We start from the raw sequence: 23,781 nt of genomic DNA on the forward strand, positions 1-23,781 counted from the left end.
CTATTTGGAACCCTGACATTAACCCAAATCTCTCTTAAAAACCAATCCAGCTATCCTGAATTCTTGGGCCAGTTTGGGGTCCTGAGTCCCAGCACTGATTCAGTTCAGAGTCATGCCATTTGGACCCCAAGCTCCCCCCTCCCCCACGGTCTTTACGTAATATATAAATGAGATCTCCAAACGGAGCATTTGTACAAGGGGATACTTGTTTATTTGGACGACATTCTCATCTTCAATGAGACCCTGGAAGAACATATAAATCTGGTGCGGCAAGTCTTAGAAAAGCCTCTGGCTGCCACAATATATGCAAAGCTGTCTAAGTGTGAATTCCACAAAGCCTTACAAGACTACCTGCATTTCTAGCGAAGGGATAGAGATGGACCCAGGGAAAGTTAAAGCAGTGCTAGATTGGCAACTCCCTTGAACCCGCAAGCCACTACAGAGTTTCTCAGGCTTTGCGAATTTCTATTGGCAATTCATCCCAGCTTTTGCAGAGGTGGCGCTGCCACTGACCAAACTGCTAAAGACAGGGCCATTGCCAGCCAAACCAAAGCCAAGCCAGTCTATTGGGTGGGCAATGGAATGCCAAAAAGCCTTTGAAAGACTAAAACGACTCTTCACTCAAGAACCAATTCTACAACATCCCGACCCGGAACAACAATTCATCATTCAGTTCAATTTATCATTCAGTTCCTGCAGACTTTCCACCTAGCTTGATGCCAATTTTGGTGGCCAAAAATGAAAGCTGAGGTGGAGGATTATATAAAAAGCTGTGCCACCTGCATGAGCAGGAAGAACCAGCGAGACAAACATCTTTAACTATTGCATCCTTAACTATTGCAGCAGGTAGGAAATTGCCATGGACTTCATCGTAGAACTCCCAGACAGCAATAGGAATATGGTGATTTGAACTATTATTGACCTGTTTTCCAAGCAAGCCCATTTCATTGCTTAACTAGCAAAGCTATTTCTTAGGTACATCTACTGTCTACATGGTATGCCAGTCATTTCTGATTGAGGTGTACAGTTCACAGCCAAATTTTGGAAACAGTTCTTGAGGGCAATTGGGTCCACACAAGAACTCAGCTTGGCTTTGGACTGTCATCCTAATACAAATGAGGCAGCTGAATGTGCAAACACAATGGCTGAACAATACATCCATTGTTATATAGCTTACCAGCAAGACAATTGGGCATAATTGCTACGTTTGCAGAGGTAATATATAACAACACTCTCCATAGCAGTACTGAACTAAATCCTTTTCAGATCATCAGTGGAGTGAAATTTGTTCCCATGCCTGAACTACCCAAGAAGCCCCAACTTCCATGCCCCCCACAGAATGGATAGAGGTGCTAAAAAAGGGATGGGAAAACACCAAAAAAGTGCTAGCTAAAGCAGCGGAAGTTTTCAAGAAGCAACCTGACAAACACCAATTGCTCCAGTGCTTCTTCCCAGTGAGGGATACAATTTTCTTGTCCACTAAATATATTAAATTGAGAATGTCTAGCAAAAAAGTAGGGCCATGGTTCTTGGGTCCTTTCCCAGTGTTAAAATAATCAACCCAATAACAGTTCAGCTTGATTTTCCTAGAATATTGGGAAAGATTCACCGTTTTGCATTGCAGTTTGTTAACGCCTGTGTTTGGACCTGGCATACAGCCGCAAACCCAACCCCCTCCCCCCATACACATACTTCTAGTAGTAATACAAAGGGAGACTCACTATGAAGTAAAGATGATTTTAGTTTCTTGAATGTATAATGGTCAATTGCAATATTTAGTACATTGGAAGGGATACCCTTTGTCTGAAGCTAAGATTTGGAATGTTAAAGCTGACAGACTGGTAAAGCAATTTCATGGTAAATATACGGATAAGCCAAAGAGTCCCCCTGGAGGGGAGGAGTGATTAATGATGCTACGTTATTTTCTTTCTTTTCCTTGAGGATGATTTTTTTTCCTCAGAGGAGGCCGCCTGTCAGGCTGAATCTTCGCCAACTCGTGTGTGCCTTACTGGTCCTGCCTGAAACACCTAAGGTAGCAGCTGGAGGGAGCAAAGCTACCGTTCGGGCTAAACAAACTCTAGCCATTCAATTACTCCACTCCGGAATTGCGGCCTCCAGTGGTTGGAGCAGAGGAGGGGGAAAGAAAGCCCACAAGAGGTAAACCCTTCTGGCCAGCATTCCTCCATGCTCTCCGAACTGCATCTGTGGTGCCGCCTATGCAGTGCTGCCCCCATGGGGATTTTCTCAGCCACAGACTGCATATTCTGGGATCTGGCAGGTAGTGATTGTGGGACCCCAACCTATGGCTAATCAAACCAACTATAATTTGCACTCTGAACCCTGCTGGCCACTACCAAATCTATTTGTTGGAATTGCACATCAACGCCCTGGCTTCCCCTGTGCGTGGTCAGAAAGGTCCCCACACTCCAAGGCATTATTATCCCCAAGACTCCGGGCACGCAGCCGTGGTGTTTGGTTCCCTCTGGGGTAGTCTTTCAGCTAGGTCCAGATCGTAGGGTGCTGGCTGCACGCATCTCAGCCAACTGCCCTCATCTCCTGATCAGGCTCATCTTTCCTGAGTTTTCACATCGCCCATGGCTGGGTCAATGACCCCGAAGAGGTACTCAGGACCCCGAAGAGCATCCCGAAGCTTCAGGGTAGCTGGGTTGTTTTTTAAGGGAGATTCAGGTTAATGTCAGGGTTCTAAATATCATCCAAAACTAAATTAGAATCCGAGGCAAAGGATTCCTCAAAGCTTCATTAACAGAGCCATGTGGGTACATTTGGGTGAAGCCTTCAAAACAGGAAAAACATATTTGTGGCAGCATAATGGAACCCCTGCCATTTTATACATGTGTACAATGTCAGCACATACAAAACTGCCATCACTCCTGTTTTAACTCCCTCTGCAGATGCTACTTCATGCAGGAGTTTATCAAACCCCATTATTATTAACAAAGTATAATGCTGTAGAATGAAATTGTATTTAAAAATGAATGCATTTACATTAAGAAACAAGATAATCAAAATATGCTGCTGCTTTGCATTCTTTAATGACTATAAAACCTCATAACCTACTTCTGCTTCCTTCTTCTTCTTCTGTAGTTTTTGGTCTTCAACTGCTTTGTCTGTATGCTGTGGAAGTGGTTTTGGAATCTGGATAACTGCTGCTTGAATCTTGGCCATTATTTCATTCTGCCTGCGTTTTTCTGCAGTTTTCTAAATGTTCAAAGGGAAAGACAGTAAGTTGTTTTAAATTGATTACTGAATAAAACTTAATCATATAGAAGCATTTTTAAAAATTCTTTCTCACTGCTATGGTGATATTCGTCAATTTTGGGTCCTCTCCCACAGGACTGGGAATTTGAGAGTTCTGTGAAGTCCTAGTTATTCCTAGCACTGCACTCTTTTGAATAGAGACATTGATCCTGGGATCTGTTGGAGCTACTCTCCCAGTTTAAGAGTCACAGTCCTGAATGCTCCTATCACTACTGGACCACTTTGGCCTTTATTTTCCATATTCTCTCTAATTCTTCCCTTAGGTCCTGGTATTTATCCAGTTTCTCCAACTCCTTCTTCCCGATGTTGCTGTCACTTGGCACTGCTACATCTATCACCACTATGGTCTTCTGGTCCATGTCTTCTACCACAATGTCTGATTGACTAGACTGGGGGTAGGCAAAGTTGGCTCTTCTATGACATGTAGACTTCAACTCCCAGAATTCCTGAGCTAGCAAGATTGGCTCAGGAATTCTGGGAGTTGAAGTCCACAAGTCATAGAAGAGCCAACTTTGCCTACCCTTGGACTAGACAGTACCTGCTGTCTGCTGGATCTGAAAATCCCGCAGGACTGCAGCCTTCGTGTTCTCCAGTATCTTCTGTGGGATCTCCCATCTGGACTTGTGGGGTCGTCTGGCCCATATACTATACCGATGTTCCTGTATAAAATGCCAGCTCTTGGTTGTGCCATTCAGTGTATGCTGTTCCTGTCTTTACACTGCCACTATATATTGGATTGTTTTTGATCCTGTCTAGAGTGATAGACCACTATGGACAGGGTGCTTAACGCCTGTTTTTGCGCTGCTGTGATCAGTACTATGTGCTGTCTTTTAGTCCAGCTCTTTGTAGTCACTGGTAGGATTTTCTAATTTCTATTAACTTAATTATCTGTCGATGTACATCTTATTTAGCCTTATTGTGCCATGACACTTCCTCTGTATCTGCTGCCGCCTCGGACATTCTCTCAGCAGCTCCTTTGGGTGCCATCAGTTTTGTCCTGGAAAGTGGCTTTTAACACTTACCAGATTCACTTGGATGAATGATTGTCATTCATTAATTCATTCATAATCATCCAATAAGCCTAAGGATAGGATTATTATTGTTATCCATATTATTACAGTGGTACCTCATGATACGAACCCCTCGTGATACGAACCCCTCGTGATACGAACCCCTCGTGATACGAACCCCTCGTGATACGAACCCGGGGTTCGGAAATTTTTTGCCTCTTCTTACGAATTTTTTTCGGCTTACGAACCCACCACAGATCGCAAAATGGTGCTCCTCTGGGCGCCGCCGCCCGGCTGTTACCTTTTAAAACAGCCGGGGGCCTTCTCGGTGTTCTCCCGAACGCCGAACCCAGAAGTTCGGGTTTGGGTTCCAGAGGCCGCCGAGAAGCGCCTGACTGTTTTAAAAGGTTACAGCCGGGTGCCGCCGCTCAGCGGAGCACCGTTTTTGCGATCGGCGGCGGCGTTTTCGGACAATCTGGAGGCTAGAAAGGAGGTGGGGAATCCCAATAGGGAATTCCATGGGCGAAGCTTTGACATCACGAAGACGTCCGACCGGAGAACGCCAAGAAGCCCCCCGGCTGTTTTAAAAGGTGACAGCCGGACGGCGGCGCCCAGCGGAGCGCCATTTTGGGATTTATTTATTTTTTTGCACGGATTAATCCTATGGGAAACAATGTTTCGTCTTACGAACGCTTCACCTTACGAACCTACTTCCGAAACCAATTAGGTTCGTAAGACGAGGTATTACTGTACTATGAAGATGAAGCTATAGATATCGGACCAGAATATCTCCGAGACCGCCTTCTGTCGCACGAATCCCAGCGACCGATTAGGTCCCACAGAGTGGGCCTCCTCCGGGTCCCGTCAACTAAACAATGTCGGTTGGCGGGCCCCAGGGGGAGAGCCTTCTCTGTGGCGGCACCGACTCTCTGGAACCAACTCCCCCCGGAGATCAGAACTGCCCCTACTCTTCCTGCCTTCCGCAAACTCCTCAAAACCCACCTTTGCCGTCAGGCATGGGGAAACTAAACATCTCCCCCTGGGCACGTTGAATTTATATATGGTATGCTTGTGTGTATGTATTTTAGTATATGGGTTTTTTAAAAATTTTCAATATTTTAATTAATTGGATTATGTATTGGATTGCTTTTCACTTGTTGTGAGCCGCCCCGAGTCTTCGGAGAGGGGCGGCATACAAATCCAAATAATAAATAATAAATAAATAAATATTTATTTATCGGTACAAAAATAAAACTGTACAATAGTGTTATATAATTTTAAGGCCAATTTTAATATGACTCGTTCACATACTTAATAATTTAAAATATTATCCTCTTATCACATAAAATCTCTATGGGATTCCACCAGGTTCAGTGCTCTTTTCTCGCCTATTCAGCATCAACCTAAAGCTGCTGGATAAGATTGACAATTGCCATGAGATGAATTGATGATACCCAATTATGCCTTTCTACAACTGACAACTTAAATGATACTGCTGATAACCTATCCCAGTGCCTGAAGCCTCTGGGACCCAGATGGGAAACAACAGGTTTTAATTGAACCTTGGCAAGATTGAGTGGCTCTGGGTTTTAGAGACTATGCCATCTTTGGTGCCGCACATGGTTATACTGCCCTAAATAGACCCACTGCATAATTTGTGGGTCTTCCCACACCCAACTACTGCTGAAAGAGCAAGTGACAGTTATGTCTGGGATGCCTTTGGACAGCTTCATACCGTGCATTCATATTGTTTCATATTGTGTCTCTTCCTGGATTGGAAGGCTCTGATCACAGTCACTCATAGCCGTCCTGAGTCCTTCGGAATTAGGCGGCATAGTAGTCAAATAAATAAATAAATAAATAAATAAATAAATAAACAAACAAACAAACAAACAAACAAACAAATGTTCCTCCCATAACCAGTGATAGTTTAAAGTGTATCTATTGCGATCGGCATATCTCTTGAGGCATAAATCTATGTGCACGCTAACTCAAAATAATCAAGTATTTTGTTTATGATTGGTATTTGTATACAGTAATATTGTCTCATATCCTCTGGTAGATACCATTCACTCTGCTTTTAATAGCATACAATACAATCTTAATCTGGGGTGCTTTTTTCAAAAGGCAACTGGACATTCTTTGCTTTTGCTTGAATATGTTTTGCTTTTCATCAAATAAGCTTTTTAAGTTCAGAATATTCTTGGCTGAGAAGCAAAACATCGTGATATGTCTAGAGAGGCATGAAAGTGATGGAAGTTAAGCTATAAAGACTAATTTACTAGTACACCTGGCTTCTGATTAACTAGGTAATGAGGATATTGCGTCAAAGAAAGAAACCAGCACTCACCCTTTCCATCTCTTCAACTTTTTTTTCCTCCTGGATCTGTTTGGATTGCTGTTGCTTCATGAATTGCATGCCAACTATCTTACTTTCCAGGACCTTAGCTTTGTCTTGAAAGCTGTCTGAAATTTGTTGGAGTGAGATATCTGCCTGGCGGGGTACTAGAGTTTTGAGTCTCTGAAATAAAATGAGACAGATATATACATAGAAACATAGAAGATTGACGGCAGAAAAAGACCTCATGGCCCATCTAGTCTGCCCTTATACTATTTCCTGTATTTTATCTTAGACATGTTTAAATTCAGTTACTGTGGATTTACCAACCACGTCTGCTGGAGGTTTGTTCCAAGCATCTACTACTCTTTCAGTAAAATATTTTCTCACGTTGCTTCTGATCTTTCCCCCAACTAACTTCCCTCCTGAACCTTATTTAACCCTTCAACATATTTAAATGTTTCAATCATGTCCCCACTTTCCCTTCTGTCCTCCAGACTATACAGATTGAGTTCATGAAGTCTTTCCTGATATGTTTTATGCTTAAGACCTTCCACCATTTTTCTAACCCATCGTTGGACCCGTTCAATTTTATCAATATCTTTTTGTAGGTAAGGTCTCCAGAACTGAGCACAGTGATCCAAATGTGGTCTCACCAGCGCTCTATACAGTGGGATCACAAACAAATCACAAACATATATAAGACATAGGAAGAGGCATAAGGATCTTGTTTGTTCTGGATTGGTGGATTTAATCCATTCTAGTGGAGCTCATCTATGATTCCTTTTCTGAAGAGAGAAATTTTATTGGAAGAGAGCAGGGGATGATGAGACATACACAGAGAGGTTCATTTGCTTGTGAAGCACCTCTTCATATTGCGCTTTAGTGAAGCAAAGTTGGTCTACAGGAGCTGTTTCCTAAGCAGTCAGGCCTAGAAAATGCTATAGTTGATTTAATAATTTAAGATAGTCTTCCAAACAGCTTTTCTGTGCTGCAGTGCCTAATCTGGAGGATCGCCACAACTACATTAATTGTATGAGCCTTCTTCCATGAAGGCCTTGTTCCTAGAAATGTTGGAGTATCTTCCTATTATTCTCATTAGTATCATAATTAGTCATCTAGATAGAGAATTCAGGGAATTGTAACCAATACATCAGGAAGGTACTTGGAATTCTAGTGACTATCTTGATGGGGTACCAGATTGGAAAAGTCTACATTGACCATCAATAATTCTCAAAGCTTACGAGCCTTGGTGGCGCAGTGGTTAGAATGCAGTACTGCAGGCTACTTCTGCTGATTGCCTGATGTTTGGTATTTTAAATTTCACAAGGCTCAAGGTTTACTCAGCCTTCCATCCTTCCCAGGTGGGTAAAATGAGAACCCAGACTCTGACTCTGTAAACTGTTTAGGGGAGGCTGTAAAGCATTGTGAAACAGTATATAAATCTATTGCTATTGTTATAAACTAGAGTTCTTTTATCTCTGTTTGGAGATGTTGAAGTATTTGGCATTTTAATGCTCTAGTTTTATTTTCTTCTCTTCTTAATCTCAAGAATCTGAGGACTTCTATCACTACTCCAGAAACCTTCAATTGGCTTCTGATTTTTCTTTTTAAGTAAGGACTTGTTTTAGAGTGCAGATTAGCTCAAGTAAAGTACACCGCTCAAAAAAATAAAGGGAACACCTCAACAACACAATATAATTCCAAGTAAATCAAATGTCTGTGAAATCAAACTGTCCACTTAGGAAGCAAAACTGATTGTGAACATTCAACTTTGTACAGAACAAAGTATTCAATGAGAATATTTCATTCATTCAGATCTAGGATGTGTTCTTTTGAGTGTTCCCTTTCTTTTTTGAGCAGTACCGTATATATAAACAGCAAAACAGGGGGGGGGGGGGGAAGAATGTGAAAAAGATTCCTGAAAAATGTAGCACAGGCAGTCCTTGAGATTTGTTTAGTAACCATTCAAACTTACAGTGGGACAGGAAAAAAAATGACTGATGGCCATTTTTCACTTACAGCTGTTGTAGCATCCCTGTGGTCACATGATCAAAGTTCAGACATTTGGCAACTGGCATGTATTTGACAGTGTTCCAGGGTCATGTGAGCACCTTTTGCAACCTTCTCAGAAGCAAAATCAATGTGAAGCCAAATTCACTTAACAACCATATTACTAACTTAATAACTGCAGTGATTCACTTAAGGATTATGGCAATAAAGGCTGTAAAATGGGGCAAAATTCAAAAACTGTCTTGCTTGGTAATGGAAATTTTGGGCTCAGCGATGGTCGTAAACCGAGGACTACTTATAAACTTAATAGATTTTTGCCTTGATTGCGAGGGAACATCTTGCTTAGAGGGAGTAAATAAGGTATGTGAAGTGAAGGAAAATATGCTCTGAAAAATGTATATACAGTATGTAGTTTCTTTATTTAGTTTTCTGGGTCTATCACTTAGCTTCGACTTTACAAGATAGGAAATACAAGCCTTCACACAACAGCTCATTGTTTCAAGACTGAAGGTGTAAAGAGCTATGAAGATACCTATTGGGAAAAGATAAATCAAAGAATTAGATTGTAATTAAAGTATCAGTTTTCTCCAGTGAACCAGTATGACGGGAAACAACTTTGAGAAATTCCCAGAGGTTTAAGCCATTGGTACTATGAATCCTCATATGAATCAACACTGTGAGACTTATTTGGTCCAGTGGAAAGCCTTGCGTGCGTTCCCATTCTTCATACGTGCAATAAAATGGACCCAGAGTATTGTTGCAAATTATTAGATAAAGGTGTTTATTTAACTTCTTCAACTTGGTAATAATTAATCTAAGATTTTTTTCCAAGTACTGGTAATCAATTACATTTCTTTAAGGGCTGGGTTTTTTTAACTTTGTTTTCAAGAAGGCAAAAACATTTAAAACGACCATGCAAACCACTAAGAAAGACAGTAGCAAAGTTTAACAAAATCTCTTTGTGAAAGGCAATCTCAATATATCTTTGAAAAGGGTTAGAGGCTAACTTACTAAGAAGACATTTCTAATGAGAACACCCTGGTCTCTATGGCAACTTGTCTATGAAAATAATGAGAATTGAAATATGTCTTTTTATTCATTTTTATTCAAGATGAACAGAACAGAACAGATATTCCTTCCAAGTATGTAAAGCCAATTGGGTGATGTTGGGTCAGTCACTCCCTCTCAGCCTAACCTGCTTAAGATAGTTGTTGTGGAGATAAAAATAGGAGGCAGGAATATTGTGTTACAGCAGCCCCCAACCTTTTGGGCAACAGGGACTAGTTTCATGGAGAGGACCAGAGGGGGACTGGTTTTGTGTTCTGGCTGCATCTCACAAATAGGGCTTCGCACCAGTTTCTGGTATGCCGCTGCCCAATGTTGGTCCACGGACCAGAGGATGGGGACCTCTGCTTGTATTAGGCCTGTTCGCCACCTTCACCTTAGGTTCCAACTAAAGCATCACTCAAACACCACTGACATTGACATTAGATGCTCTCAGTTAATTGCAAAAGGCAGCTTTACTTAGAACAACTTACATCCTGCGACAATAACACCACAGAACAACACTATCTGCCAATGCCAAGTCTCAAGGTAAGTAAAAATGCCAAATCCAATACAAACATCTGCTTAACATGTTGAACTATAATAATAACATAATATGTATCAGAGGCTTTCAGGAGTGGAATGCAATATAAGCGCTATTAATTAACAATTAAAGCAGGGTACTCTAGACCAGTGTTTCCCAACCTTGGCAACTTGGAGATATTTGGACTTCAACTCCCAGAATCCCCCAGCCAGTGAATGCTGGCTGGGGGATTTGGGGAGTTGAAGTCCAAATACAGTGGAACCTCTACATACGAGCAGCTCTACTTACGAGCTACTCGAGATAAGAGCTGGGAGGGAGCGACATTTTTGTTCGCCTCCCGAGCTCACATTCGGGATACGAGCGCCAAGGAGCTGTCTCCTGAAGCCGAACGCTAACTTCCGCGTTCGGCTTCAGGAGACAGCTCCTTGGCGCTCGTATCCCGCGTGTTTTAAAAGGTTGCAGCCGGCCTGGGGGGGCTCGCTGGGGTGCTGGCAAGCCCCCCAGGCCGGCTGCAACCTTTTAAAACACGCGTGCCGCTTCGCAGCTGTCTCCTGAAGCCAAACGCTAACTTCCGCGTTCGGTGGCAGCGGGTTTTTTTGTTGTTGCACGGATTAATTGACTTTACATTGTTTCCTATGGGAAACAATGTTTCGTCATACGAGCGTTCCGACTTACGAGCCTCCTTCCGGAACCAATTAGTCTCGTAAGTCGGGGTTCTACTGTATCTTCAAGTTGCCAAGGTTGGGAAACACTGCTCTAGACATACGAATGAAGTGACCTAAATGTACACTCTAGACATACGAATGAAGTGACTTAATATATATTCATTTGATCCTCACGTATTCCTAAAAGGAGTAAATAGGATGCAATGCTTTATTGACAGAAATTCACCAATAAGAAAGGTGTCCTAAAAGACACAAGCTCACCTCTCGATATATTTCAGTTCCTACACTTTTAAGCTTTGCATTAGCCGAAGGTCGCATTGCATCCATGGCAACTCCAGTGAGCCCTGCTTTTTTCTTTTTCTCTAGGGCCACATACAATTGGTACACGAGTTTGATAGCAGCTCCATGCTGTTCTGTCATGATGTTTCGGGCTACATTTTGGTCAAACTGTACACCCAGAAGTTGAAGGGTGGGCTCCATGCGAGAAAAGTTGTTAAGTTTTGCACTAGCAAGCCTGTTGAGACAATATAAAATATTCTAAATATGTAGAATATGTAAAACTTTCTTGTGAGTTCATTTGCAAGACTAATATCTATCAGTTAGCTTTATATGGTACATCAGCAATGGAACAGAACACCTAGTTTCAGCTTTAACGCCACTAAAATCTATGATCCTTAATTTAGGTACAATTGCTTAATCAGTCCATTGCTTATACAACCCATTGGAATTTAACAGGTTTAAGTGGCATCTTCTAGCCAAGCTTACGTAAAAAGCTAGGTAGGATTAGACTCTGTCACTGTTTGGAATGGAGAGGACTACCAAGATATATTATGGTTGTAAACCAGAATAAGGGAAAAAAACAATAGTGTGCTCTTGCTGTGAAAATTATATGAATTTCTCCGTGAAGTCATAAGGAATCTAGTGTGACTCAAAGGAGACTTTATCATTATACAGTGGTACCTCTACTTACAAACTTAATTCATTCTGTGACCAGGTTCTTAAGTAGAAAAGTTTGTAAGAAGAAGCAATTTTTCCCATAGGAATCAATGTAAAAGCAAATAATGTGTGCCACAGGGAGGGTGGAGGCCCTGATTCCTAGAGAGGTCCCAGGGAGGCTTCTCTCCGCCTTTTCCGGCCCTGTTTCCTCCCAGGAGATTCCTAAAGAGGCCCCATGGAGGCTTCTCCCTGCCTTTTCCAGTTACATTTCGGAGGCTCGGGTTTGTAAGTGGAAAATGGTTCTTAAGAAGAGGCAAAAAAATCTTGAACACCCACCGGTTCTTATCTAGAAAAGTTACTAAGTAGAGGCATTTGTAGGTAGAGGTACTGCTGTAATAATTTATTTGCACACCTGTTTGTTTATTTTTAATCATTTATTTATTTATTAGATTTTTATGCCATCCTTCTTGAGGTGACCCAGGGAGGCATACAACATTATAAATGCAACAATATGTAAAGAAATCTAAATTACTATAAAGAACTTACAAATTACTGACAAGTATTTTAAAACCCCAGATACAGTCATGCACATTTATCCAATTCAATCATACACAGTATCGGCCAGAGACAATCTCATCACTCACAGCCCCCATGTCCGCCGTCAGAGGTGGATTTTAAGAGCTTTATGTGTTGTGGCCTGTGGGCTGCTATCACAGCTAGCTGAATAATCAGATGAGGAGGAGGTTGAAGGAGAGCCTGGGCCAGCTCCAGAGCCTTTGGAAGGCTCTGATAAGAAAACAGCAACAAAGGCAGAGGTAGAGCTGGGGGCCTTCCATCCTCCCCCAGGTGGAGAGGCAGCTGTCTTTGGGGCCTGAGCTGATTGAGTGGAGGAACAGATGAGGCCCATACCATTTGTATGTATGTATGTATGTATATATGTATGTATTTATTTATTTAGTCCAATACACAATGAGGGTTTTAGTGTATATACACATAGTAAAATGCATGATGAAGGTTATAGAAGAGATACTCATAGTAAAATATATCTAAGAAATAATAGAAAAGAAGATATAGTAATAGAACATATCAATGAAAGAATAGAAGAAGAGATAGAAAGATATAGGAGAGCAATAGGACAGGGGACGGAAGGCACTCTAGTGCACTTGTACTTGCCCTTTACTGACCTCTTAGGAATCTGGATAGGTCAACCGTAGATAATCTAAGGGTAAAGTGTTGGGGGTTTGGGGATGACACTATGGAGTCTGGTAATGAGTTCCACGCTTCAACAACTCGGTTACTGAAGTCATATTTTTTACAGTCAAGTTTAGAGCGGTTAATATTAAGTTTAACCCTGCTGTTCTGTTCGAAAAAACTTCCTAATGTTATGTTCGGGTCACATACGACCCGGACCAAAAACTCTTCATTTGAAGTGCTTATGTTTGGTCAATTTGAAAACTTTTTTCACTTGGAAAGTAGTCTGAACATTTCTGCACACAATGATATGAAAATTGAAATGAAAAAAGTAAATCTTATTGGTTTATTTTGCGGATATATTGCATGCCCCCCCGTTTTTGTGAATTTTTTCAATTTATGGATAGTTTTGCTTGCAAAATCCATTCTATTTTATTAAAGTTGGTGTGGGATTGGTAGCTTGAACATTTCTGAACATAATGATATGAAAATTGAACTGGAAAAATTGATGCATATTGGTTTATTTTGTTGATGAAATGCATGCCCCTCCGTTTTTTTGAAATAGTCTTCACTTTATGGATAGTTTTGCTAGCAAAATCCATTCTATTTTACTAAAGTTGGTGTGGGATTGGTAGCTTGAACATTTCTGAACATAATGATATGAAAATTGAACTGGAAAAATTGAAAAAATTGAACTGGAAAAATTGACAAAAATTCACAAAAACGGGGGGGGGGGCATGCATTATATCCACGAAATAAACCAATAAGATTTACTTTTTTCATTTCAATTTTCATATCATTGTGTGCAGAAATGTTCAAACCTGTTTCCAGGTGAAAAAAGCTTTCAAAAAGACCAAATATAAGTACCTAAAATGATCAATTTGCAGTCCGGGTCAAATAGACCCGGGAACATAACATTAGGGAGGTTTTTTTTTCAGCAAGAAAGAAACCCCCCACCTCCCAAAAAAAATTCTCATAGAGACAACCCCTGAAATGATGAAAACTCATGGAATTTCAAGTTTCAGATATGCAGGGAAAATGTTTTACAGGGACTCAAACTTGGTTTCGGGTCACATACGACCCGAACAGAACAGCAGGGTTAAATCTGTTGCGTGCTCTTGTGTTGTTGTGGTTGAAGCTGAAGTAGTCGCTGACAGGCAGGACGTTGCAGCATATGATCTTGTGGTCAATACTTAGATCTTGTTTAAGGCGTCTAAGTTCTAAACTTTCTAGGCCCAGGATTGAAAGTCTAGTCTCGTAGGGTATTCTATTTCGAGTGGAGGAGTGAAGGGCTCTTCTGGTGAAGTATCTTTGGACATTTTCAAGGTGTTAATGTCTGAGATGCGATATGAGTTCCAAACAGATGAGCTGTATTCGAGGATGGGTCTGGCAAAAGTTTTGTAAACTCTGGTAAGTAGTGTGAGATTGCCAGAGCAGAAGCTACTTAGGATTAGGTTTACAACTCTTGAAGCCTTCTTGGCTATATTGTTGCAGTGGGCTTTGGCACTTAAATCTTTTGTTATTACTGTAGTATACCAAGGTCTTTAACCGAGTGGGAATTATCTGTGATAATTTGATTATTCAGTTCGTATTTGGAGTTCAGATTCTTCTTCCCAATGTGTAGGAGAGAGCATTTGCTAGTTGAGATTTGGAGTTGCCATGTGTTAGACTACTCAGAAACAGCGTCAAGGTATTTTTGGAGAGTAGTTGTGTTATCGGTGGTGTTAAAGGACGAAGAGGACACAGAGAGGGAAGGAGAGGAGAGCAAAGGAAAATAATAAGCCATCTCTCAGGGAAAAGCAGACAAGGATGTTAACCAGCCCTTCCCTGGCTGGGAAATAAATAATAGGGGTTTGAGAGTGGCCAGTCGTTACACTTTATTTTTGTTCATCCACATGAATAAAAGACTGTTCCTACCCTGCTTGAAAAGGGCTTTGTTTTTACTTGCAAGTAAGCGGCTTAGCATTAATTGCTAAGGCTGGGTCAGAACAATACTATGAACTTGGTCAAAAAAATGCATGGCCCATCAAGACCACTGTTCCATGTCTCCAAGCTAATCCATATAGGAATCTAAAGGCAAAACAGAATCTTGCCACTGCATTTGAGGCGACATAAGCAGTGATGCCGTTTCTGAAATTGGTTACTGTGATTAATCTTCTGGTGACCCAAGTGAGCCTCTTGTTAAGCTATCACTTAATATGATATGAAAACCAGTACCTTCAGAATCTGGAAACTGTGAAGTGCGAGTCATCATCTTACTATTGGACTTGGCATCAGAAATTATGTCATGCACCTCCTGAATTTCATAACTGAATCCAACCACTCCTTAATCTTCATGCTGTTCTTCTTCCTGGGACTGCTTGTTTACTTAATGCCTCTAACCCAGTGATTTTCAACCTTTCTTGAGCCGCGGCACATTTTTTACATTTACGAAACCCTGGGGCACATTGAGCGGGGGGGGGGGGGGGAGGCTAAAAAAAGTTTGGACAAAAAAATTCTCTCTCTCTTCCTCCCTTTCGCTCTATTTCTCTCTCCCTCCCTCTTTCTCTCCCTTCATCTTTCTTTCTCTCTCTCTCTATCCCTCTTTCTTTCTCTTCTTTCCTTCCTCTCTTTTTTGCTCTCTTTCTCCCTCCCTACCTCCCTTTATGTCTTTTTCTCTCTCTCCTTCCCTCCCTCTCTTTTTCTCTCTTGCTTGCTTTCTCTTTCTCTATCTCTTTCTCTCTTGCTTTCTTTCTCTCTCTTTTGTTCTCTTTCTCTCTTGCTTGCTCGCTCTTTCTCTCTCTTGCTTTCTTTCTCTCTTTCTTTCTCTCTCTGAGCTTCGCGGCACACCTGACAATGTCTCGCGGCACACTAGTGTGCCGCGGCACACTGGTTGAAAAACACTGCTCTAACCAAGCAATGGCAAGAATACAAAGAGTACCAAACTCTAATCTTTTGGTACTTTATGTACTGTTGGAAATATCTTGGCGTAGGAGTGGGGAATTTATGGCTTCCAGATGTTACTAAGCTTTGAGCCCTGCCACAGTATCCAAAATTGTCAATATAGTGTGATGTATCACTCTCACCAAAAGTGGCTTTCAAGAGGCAGTTCAAGAAAGTGTTTTATTTCAAAGCAGAAACTATGTGGGAGGAAAATGCACATTTCTGCCTTGCTGGTTCCTTACAGATCATAGCCATCTCTGTGATAATTCTGGAAACATGACTATAAAAAATGTGTTCTTTTTCTAACTTTTAACAACTACAGTGATACCTTGTCTTACAAATTTAATTGGTTCCGGGACGAGGTTCTTAAGGTGAAAAGTTTGTACGACGAAACAATGTTTCCCATAGGAATCAATGGAAAAGCCCAAAATTCACCCCTTTTGCCCACCGAAGCGCCCGTTTTTGCGCTGCTGAGAATCCCCTGAGGCTCCCCTCCATGGGAAACCCCACCTCCAGACTTCTGTGTTTTTGCGATGCTGCAGGGGAATCCTAGCAGGGGAATCCCAGCAGCGCAAAAACGAGCGCTTCGCTGGCAACGGAGGTCCGGAGGTGGGGTTTCCCAGCGAAGGGAGCATCAGTGAAATCGCAGCATCGCAAAAACACCGAAGTCCTTGAAACCCCACCTCTGGACCTCTGCAATGGAAGTCCGGAGGCGGGGCATCCCAGCCGTGGCGGTGGGTTTGTAAGGTGAAACTAGTTTGTAAGAAAAATCTTAAACCCCAGGTTTGTATCTTGAAAAGTTTGTATGACGAGGCGTTTGTAAGACAAGGTATCACTGTATTGGTCATTCTGGCTATGGGTGCTGGTTATTCTAGTTCAGAAAAGCTGGGCGGGAAACCACACAATTTCTGTTTCAGTGGGAAACTGACTGGGCTATAGCAAACATGGGAATGAAGGAAAGATTGTACATAAAAAGTAGGAAGGGGAATTTCACAAATTCCCACTCTATTCTCCAATACAAGGAAGTGTTAATTAAAGCTACTGTAATTTAGTTATGATATAGTATAGAGTAAATCAGAACATTGTTAGAACAGTATTAGTACTACTTACCTGCTTTGTGAAAACTGATCAAAATCTTCCTGAAGTTCATACTTGTGTAGTAGTTCTCCAATAAGATAACCAGTAGAAAATTCTCTGGCGAAAGATTCTGTGTCTGATTTAATTTCCAAAGGGAAAAGGAAAGTATTTTTGTTTATAAGTTATGACTCTTTTCATTTGATGCATAACCATCCATTATTATCACGATGTACAGTATAACAACCCAACTTATTTTTAAGGGGCTTAATTGGTTTTTTAATTTCTGTTCACTGCCCAGAATTCTCAGGCACATGGGAAACTATATACATCAAACAAACAAAAAAAAACAAATAGTTCATCAATAAACAGTGGTTTGCTTGTCACCATGATGGGCCGGGGTGGCGCAGCAGGTAGAGTGCTGTACTGCAGGCCACTGAAGCTGACTATAGATCTGTAGGTCAGTGGTTCAAATCTCATCACCGGCTCAAGGTTGACTCAGCCTTCCATCCTTCCGAGGTGGGTAAAATGAGGACCAGGATTGTGGGGGCAATATGCTGGCCTCTGTTAAAAAGTGCTATTGCTAACATGTTGTAAGCCGCCCTGAGTCTAAGGAGAAGGGCAGCATAAAAATTGAATAAATAAATAAATAAATGTTAATATGTAATCAGTCTTCTTTGAATCTTCCAATAGATTTATGGAAATAGCTAAGAGAAGTTAATTATGCACTCTGTAGCATGAGATAAATCACATAATTTACCTCACCTACAGATTTTCTCAACATCTAAATGAAGAGTTTTAATAATACGTAGCAACCTATGACCAGTAGGATCACAGATATTTTCAACAATGACAGAATTTTTAATATACTGCTTTCACTGGAAAAGTTGAGATACATTAAGAGATGTAACAGCCTTGAAATAGCCTACACTGAAATGTACCGCACAGTCAAACATCAGGCCAGGAAATGTTTTATGACATTTTATATTGAAATTTTAAATAAATATTAATAATTCAAATAACATTAAGATAATACAAACAATTAAAATTAATAATACAAAGTAAAAATGTGTAGTGTTTAAAATGTGCGGTGTCAGTCTTCCCCTCCCGGCTAGACAGGAAACTTGACTAAATGAGTTATTCATTCTACTTCACTGTAAAGTTGTAGTAAGAGAATCTTGTAGATATGAAAAGTACTTTGTAGTTTGGCTTCACAATTTGATCAGCAAAAGTTACAGTTGGCTCTCTAAGCGCCTATGGATCGGGCAGGTTCTAACTTACTTTGCTGCCGGCTTGTTTCCTCCTGCGCTGTGTGGATACAGCTCATAGGCACATGTGTGCGGCACATACGCATGCAAAGTGCAAAAAAAAAAGCCAAAAACAAGATGGCGACTACATGAACACTGCCAGAAACTCAGTTTCAGTGCATGCTCAGAAGAAAAAAAAAGTTTTAAAAAAAGCAAATTATTATTATTTTTTTAAATAGATGGCTGCGCCCACGGACCGGCACCAACCAAACTGGGCCGGTGATGTCATCATGACATCATCAGAGATTCGCTACTGGTTCAGGTGAACCGGTCCAAACCAGGAAGAACCCACCTCTGCTATGGATAGACTAACAGGTAGTATTCCAAATAGAAACATAGAAATATAGAAGATTGATGGCAGAAAAAGACCTCATGGTCCATCTAGTCTGCCCTTATACTATTTTCTGTATTTTATCTTAGGCTGGATTTATTCCAGGCATGTTTAAATTCAGTTACTGTGGATTTACCAACCATGTCTGCTAGAAGTTTGTTCCAAGCATCTACTACTCTTTCAGTAAAATAATATTTTCTCAATAATAAATGCTAGCTAGGAAGAATCACCAAGGAGACAATTGCATCTCATTCCCTTACCCACATGACTTGGCCCTAAAATGTTTATCTGTTTATTTATTAAATTTCTACCCTGCCCATCACACCTAAGTGACTATGGGCAGTTTACAAACAATAAACTTTATTTGTTGTCCCGTGGTATGACTTAATTTCTAATCCTAATTTTTTTAACCTAGGAGCAAAATCTGATTTTAAGTAACACAAATGCTAAAAATCAGTGGTTTTGTCTTCTTGAAGGTTTGAACAAAGAAGTAAAAGCGAAGTGGTAATATAAGCCTGAAGTGAGCCTAACAGTCAACAAAAGACCTTTCCCAAAACAAACCATAAAATCACTGCCCTGTGAACTAAAGTAAATAGAACAATGCTTCTTCTGCTTCTCCTCAGGAGGATTTCCTCTCCAGTGTGGGCGAAACTCTGCCCTGGAGGGAAAGCATTTGCAGCTAAAACGTTAGGAGCTTTGGAATAAACAGATGCCTACAAGGACTGCTTGCTCCCTGGAGTCCTTTTAAATTGAGAGAACCTAGACACAGTGCATCCCTTGAATCTGCAAAAGCATCCTCGGTGATGAAAATTCCTATCACTCATCTCCTCCCACTTATGACTGCATGACTGTAACTAGTTGCTAGTGTCCTTACGATTTATATTAATATTGTTTCCTGATAGCTTATTTGCACTCCATGACAATCATTAAGTGTTGTACCTCATGACTCTTGACAAATGTGTATTTTCTTTTATGTACATTGAGAGCATATGCATCAAGGACTTAATTCCTTGTGTGCCCAATAACACTTGGCCAATAAAGAATTCTATTCTATTCTATTCTATTCTATTCTGTGGTTATGATTGTTAATACTGATTGTTTGATTGTGTAATATTGATTGTTTGTTTTAAGATAATGGGTTTTAGTCAGAGTTTTAATTATTTGATTTGTACCAATACTGTTTTTTATTGTTGTTGTGAGCCACCCCGAGTCTCCGGAGAGGAGGAGCGGCATACAAGTCTAATAAATAATAATTATTATTATTATTATTGTTGTTGTTGTTGTTGTTTTTGTTATTATATTCTATATCTATCTAATCTAATCTAATCTAATCTTATCTGTCTGTCTGTCTGTCTATCTGTCTGTCTGTCTGTCTGTCTGTCTGTCTGTCTGTCTATCTATCTATCTATCTATCTATCTATCTATCTATCTATCTATCTATCTATCTGTTTAAACTTGTATGCCACCCAACTCCTGGGGGGCTCTGGGGGGCTCACAACCAGAAAATAAACATACAGTATAAAATTAGGACATCAAAAGCAATTTAAAAACAATTTAAAACCAATAACAAGAAAAAACATACATGTCATTTATGGCCGGATCTCTATTCTGTTCTGTTCTACAGTGGAACCCCGACATAAGAGCTGCTCTACTTAAGAGCAACTCGAGATAAGAGCTGGGAGGGGAGAGATATTTTTGTTCTACTTACAAGCCCAAATTCGAGATACAAGCGCCAAGGAGCTGTCTCCTGAAGCCAAACGCTAACTTCCGCGTTCGGCTTCAGGAGACAACTGCGAAGCGGCGCGCGTGTTTTAAAAGGTTGCAGCCGGCCTGGGGGGCTCGGGGGGGTGCTTGCAGCTTTCTTTCTTGCTCTTTTTCTTTCTCTGTTTTACCTTCCCTTCCTCTATTTCTTCTTTTCTTTCTCCTTCCCACCTTCTTCCCTCCCTCCCTCCCTTCACTCATTCCTCTCTTACTCTCCCCTTTCATAAGTTTCCTTGCTTCCTTCCTCTGTTCCTGTCCCTTCCCCCTTTCTTTCTTTCTTTCTTTCTTGCTTGCTTTCTTTCTTTCTTGCTCTTTTTCTTTCTCTCTTTTACCTTCCCTTCCTCTATTTCTTCTTTTCTTTCTCCTTCCCACCTTCTTCCCTCCCTCCCTCCCTTCACTCATTCCTCTCTTACTCTCCCCTTTCATAAGTTTCCTTGCTTCCTTCCTCTGTTCCTGTCCCTTCCCTCTTTCCTTCCTTCCTTCCCACCCTCCGTCCATTCATTCACCCATTCCTCTCTTGATCGCTTAAAGCCGGTCCCTGGTGCAAAAAGGGTTGGGGACCTCTGTCCTACAGGATTGGGTGGCAGAGAAGTTGAACATATGTAAATTTAAAAGTTTAAGAAAGTTTACAAGTTAAGTGAAAGAAACTTCATTATTCATTTATATGTACAGTACATGTACATTTCTTCATTAAAAACATGTCTTTCTGCATAATTTGGACTAACTTTGTGAGTTTTTTGAGGGCTGGAACCAATTAAAATTATTTACATTAATTCCTATGGGGAAAAGTCGTTCGAGATAAGAGCTGCTCGACTTAAGAGCCCAGGTCCGGAACGAATTAAACTCGTATCTCGAGGTACCACTGTATTCTATTCCATTCTATTATATTCTAAAATTCTCCCTTTATTTTCCTAATGGGGATTTCAGACATATAAACAGATAGCTCAGAAGGAAAAGCATGCTTTTCACTTAAGAAATTCTTGTGTTCAAACTCTGGTAGAGATTTGTTTTCTTAACTCAGAAGCGTGAAAATCACATGGCTTCTCAGCAATCCTTCTGTGGTATCCAGATTGTCCCCCATCCTTCAAAATGGGCAGGACCAACATCGTTATCTTAAATAAAGCCAAATTACCGCAAACCAAATGGGTGACATTAAGCAGCATTTTCACCCTTTCCTGAGGGAATCCCTCAACCCAACTACTTTTGAGCTACGGCTCTCAACATACTACAGAATGGCTCTGAAGCTCCAGTAATGGAATGCGCAGGGCTTTCTCCTCATATTATTTTCTCATTAATGTTATTATTATTATTAATTATTTTCTATCCATTTTTTTAAAAAAATATTTACGTTGCAGCAGAAAAAACAATTGCTGCCAACCTGCCTTCCATTGAGGACCTGTATACTGCACAAGTCAAAAAAGACGGCTTTTAAAATATTTACTGACCCCTCACATCCTGGACATAAACTGTTTCAACTCCTACCCTCAAAATGTCGCACACAAAGAAAATGAGACACAAGGACAGTTTGCCATCACTCTGCTAAACAAATAATCCCCTCAACACTGCCAAACTATTTACTAAGTTTACTATTTTACTATTTACTAAGTTTATTTACTACTAAGGGGCGTACATAAGTGTACTAGTGTGCCTTTCGTCCCCTGTTCAATTGCCTTCTCATATCTCATATATATTTTCTTCCTTTCATATATCTTCTCCTCTACTTTATATTTTTCTTTATATATATTACCTCATGTCTATTCTCTTCTATATTGGACAAAATAAAAAAAAAATTAAAAGTCTGCACTACTACTGTATTACTACTACTCATCATTCCTATCACCCATTTCCTCCCACTTGTGACTGAATGACTGTAACTTGTTGCTTGTATCCTTAAGATTTCTATCAATATTGATTGTTTCTTCATTGCGTATTTGACAAACATTAAGTGTTGTACCTCATGATTCTTGACAAATGTATCTTTTTTTCTTTTATGTACCTTCACAGCATATGCACCAAAGAGAAATTCCTTGTGTGTCCAATCATACTTGGCGAATAAAGAATTCTATTCTATAAAATGCAGACAGAAAGGTTCACCCACGTCACCGTTTGAGACACACATAGAGACACAAACAATCTGCAGGATGGAGGCCGTGGTGCCTCTGAGCATATCTAAAGTGCCATGCACTTTGGTGCTTTTTTTTCCTCCCTGCTCAAAAAAATAAAGGGAACACTCAAATAACACATCCTAGATCTGAATGAATGAAATATTCTCATTGAATATTTCATTTGCACAACTATTCCATTTGCACAACAGCATTTGAAATTGATTGTCAGTGTTGCTTCTTAAGTGGACAGTTTGATTTCACAGAAGTTTGATTTACTTAAAGTTATATTCTGTCTTTTAAGTATTCTCTTTATTTTTTTGAGCAGTATATATATGTGTGTGTGTGTGTATACACACACATACCAAACATACATATACATACATACATTTGTATTATAGTATGTATGCATGTGTGTGTGCATATATAGAGGAAGTACTCGTACATATATATATGTACGAATGCTCCATTCGGTGGAGGAGCTGGCGGGGAACCAGGGGCTCCCCTCGCCTGGCGCCTCGAAGCAATGTCCCCCCCGCTTCCTCGGACTCACCCACGGTCCGCGAGAGCTTCACTTCCCGATTCAGCCAATCGCACAGAATGCCCGTCATGGCCGCGAGCGGCCGCAGTTCCGCGCCCTTTCCCCGCTCGGCTCGAGACCGGCTCGAGAGCCACGCACTCCGCGTCCCGTCACCAAGGCAACCGGCCCTTTCGCGCCAGCCTGACTTAAAAAAAAAAAATCGCGGCCAGCTAAAGCAGCTCTGGGGAGGAACGATGTGAGCTTGCGCAGACGAGCCAAACGGGCTCCGCTGAGCCCCGGAGAGGTAAACGAAGGTCCTGCCCGAGGAAACCAAGGTAAGCGGTTTGTGGGTGAGAGCATGCGCAGTTTAGAAACTTTATTGTGGCATATACAGTACACCTTGGGGATGGTTTGGGAAGGGTCGTGGAGGGGGTGGTGTCCTTTTTAAATCCCGGAGCCCGAAACATCTTTTAACTTTCGACTCATCCTTGCAGTTGTTACGTCCCCTTTCATTCTTTCCTCGCTTCCTTTGGTTTGAAAAGTTGCGGGGCAGGTGGAAATTTAACCGGGGTATCAAAGCTGCATCTCTATAGTAAGTAGAAAGTGTTAAAAATAAAATGAATATGCTGACTATTTTTTTTTTAAACCCCGAAAAGGTGGATTTCTTAAATGTATGCTTATGATATGATATGATATGATAGTATTTATTTATTTGTCAAACATTGTACAAGATAGCAGGTATCT

At 40.9% G+C, this 23,781-nt stretch overlaps 2 protein-coding genes across 8 annotated transcripts in view; one reads left to right on the forward strand and one right to left on the reverse strand.

Moving 5' to 3' along the window:
* SPEF2 (sperm flagellar 2) overlaps positions 1–23,342 on the reverse strand; it is a 169,819-nt gene extending 146,477 nt beyond the window's left edge. For 6 of the 7 annotated variants that reach the window (XM_070743450.1, XM_070743449.1, XM_070743451.1 and 3 more), the window contains exons 1-5: positions 23,071–23,214; positions 17,053–17,155; positions 11,155–11,407; positions 6,640–6,810; positions 3,079–3,219 (exon numbers count right to left, since the gene is read on the reverse strand). In XM_070743450.1, coding sequence (XP_070599551.1) covers positions 3,079–3,219; positions 6,640–6,810; positions 11,155–11,407; positions 17,053–17,155; positions 23,071–23,128 — 726 coding nt within the window. In that variant the 5' untranslated portion in view covers positions 23,129–23,214. Of the gene's footprint in view, positions 1–3,078; positions 3,220–6,639; positions 6,811–11,154; positions 11,408–17,052; positions 17,156–23,070 lie in introns of all 7 variants that reach the window. The other variant, XM_070743453.1, reaches the window with a different exon arrangement.
* Positions 23,286–23,781, forward strand: part of PRLR (prolactin receptor) — a 193,419-nt gene continuing 192,923 nt past the window's right edge. The window contains exon 1 of the mRNA XM_070743460.1: positions 23,286–23,372. The gene's annotated coding sequence lies outside the window, so the exon portion shown is untranslated. The remainder of the gene's footprint in view (positions 23,373–23,781) is intronic.

The sequence above is a fragment of the Erythrolamprus reginae genome, chromosome 2 (genome assembly GCF_031021105.1).
Source record: "Erythrolamprus reginae isolate rEryReg1 chromosome 2, rEryReg1.hap1, whole genome shotgun sequence".
NCBI lineage: Eukaryota > Metazoa > Chordata > Lepidosauria > Squamata > Dipsadidae > Erythrolamprus > Erythrolamprus reginae.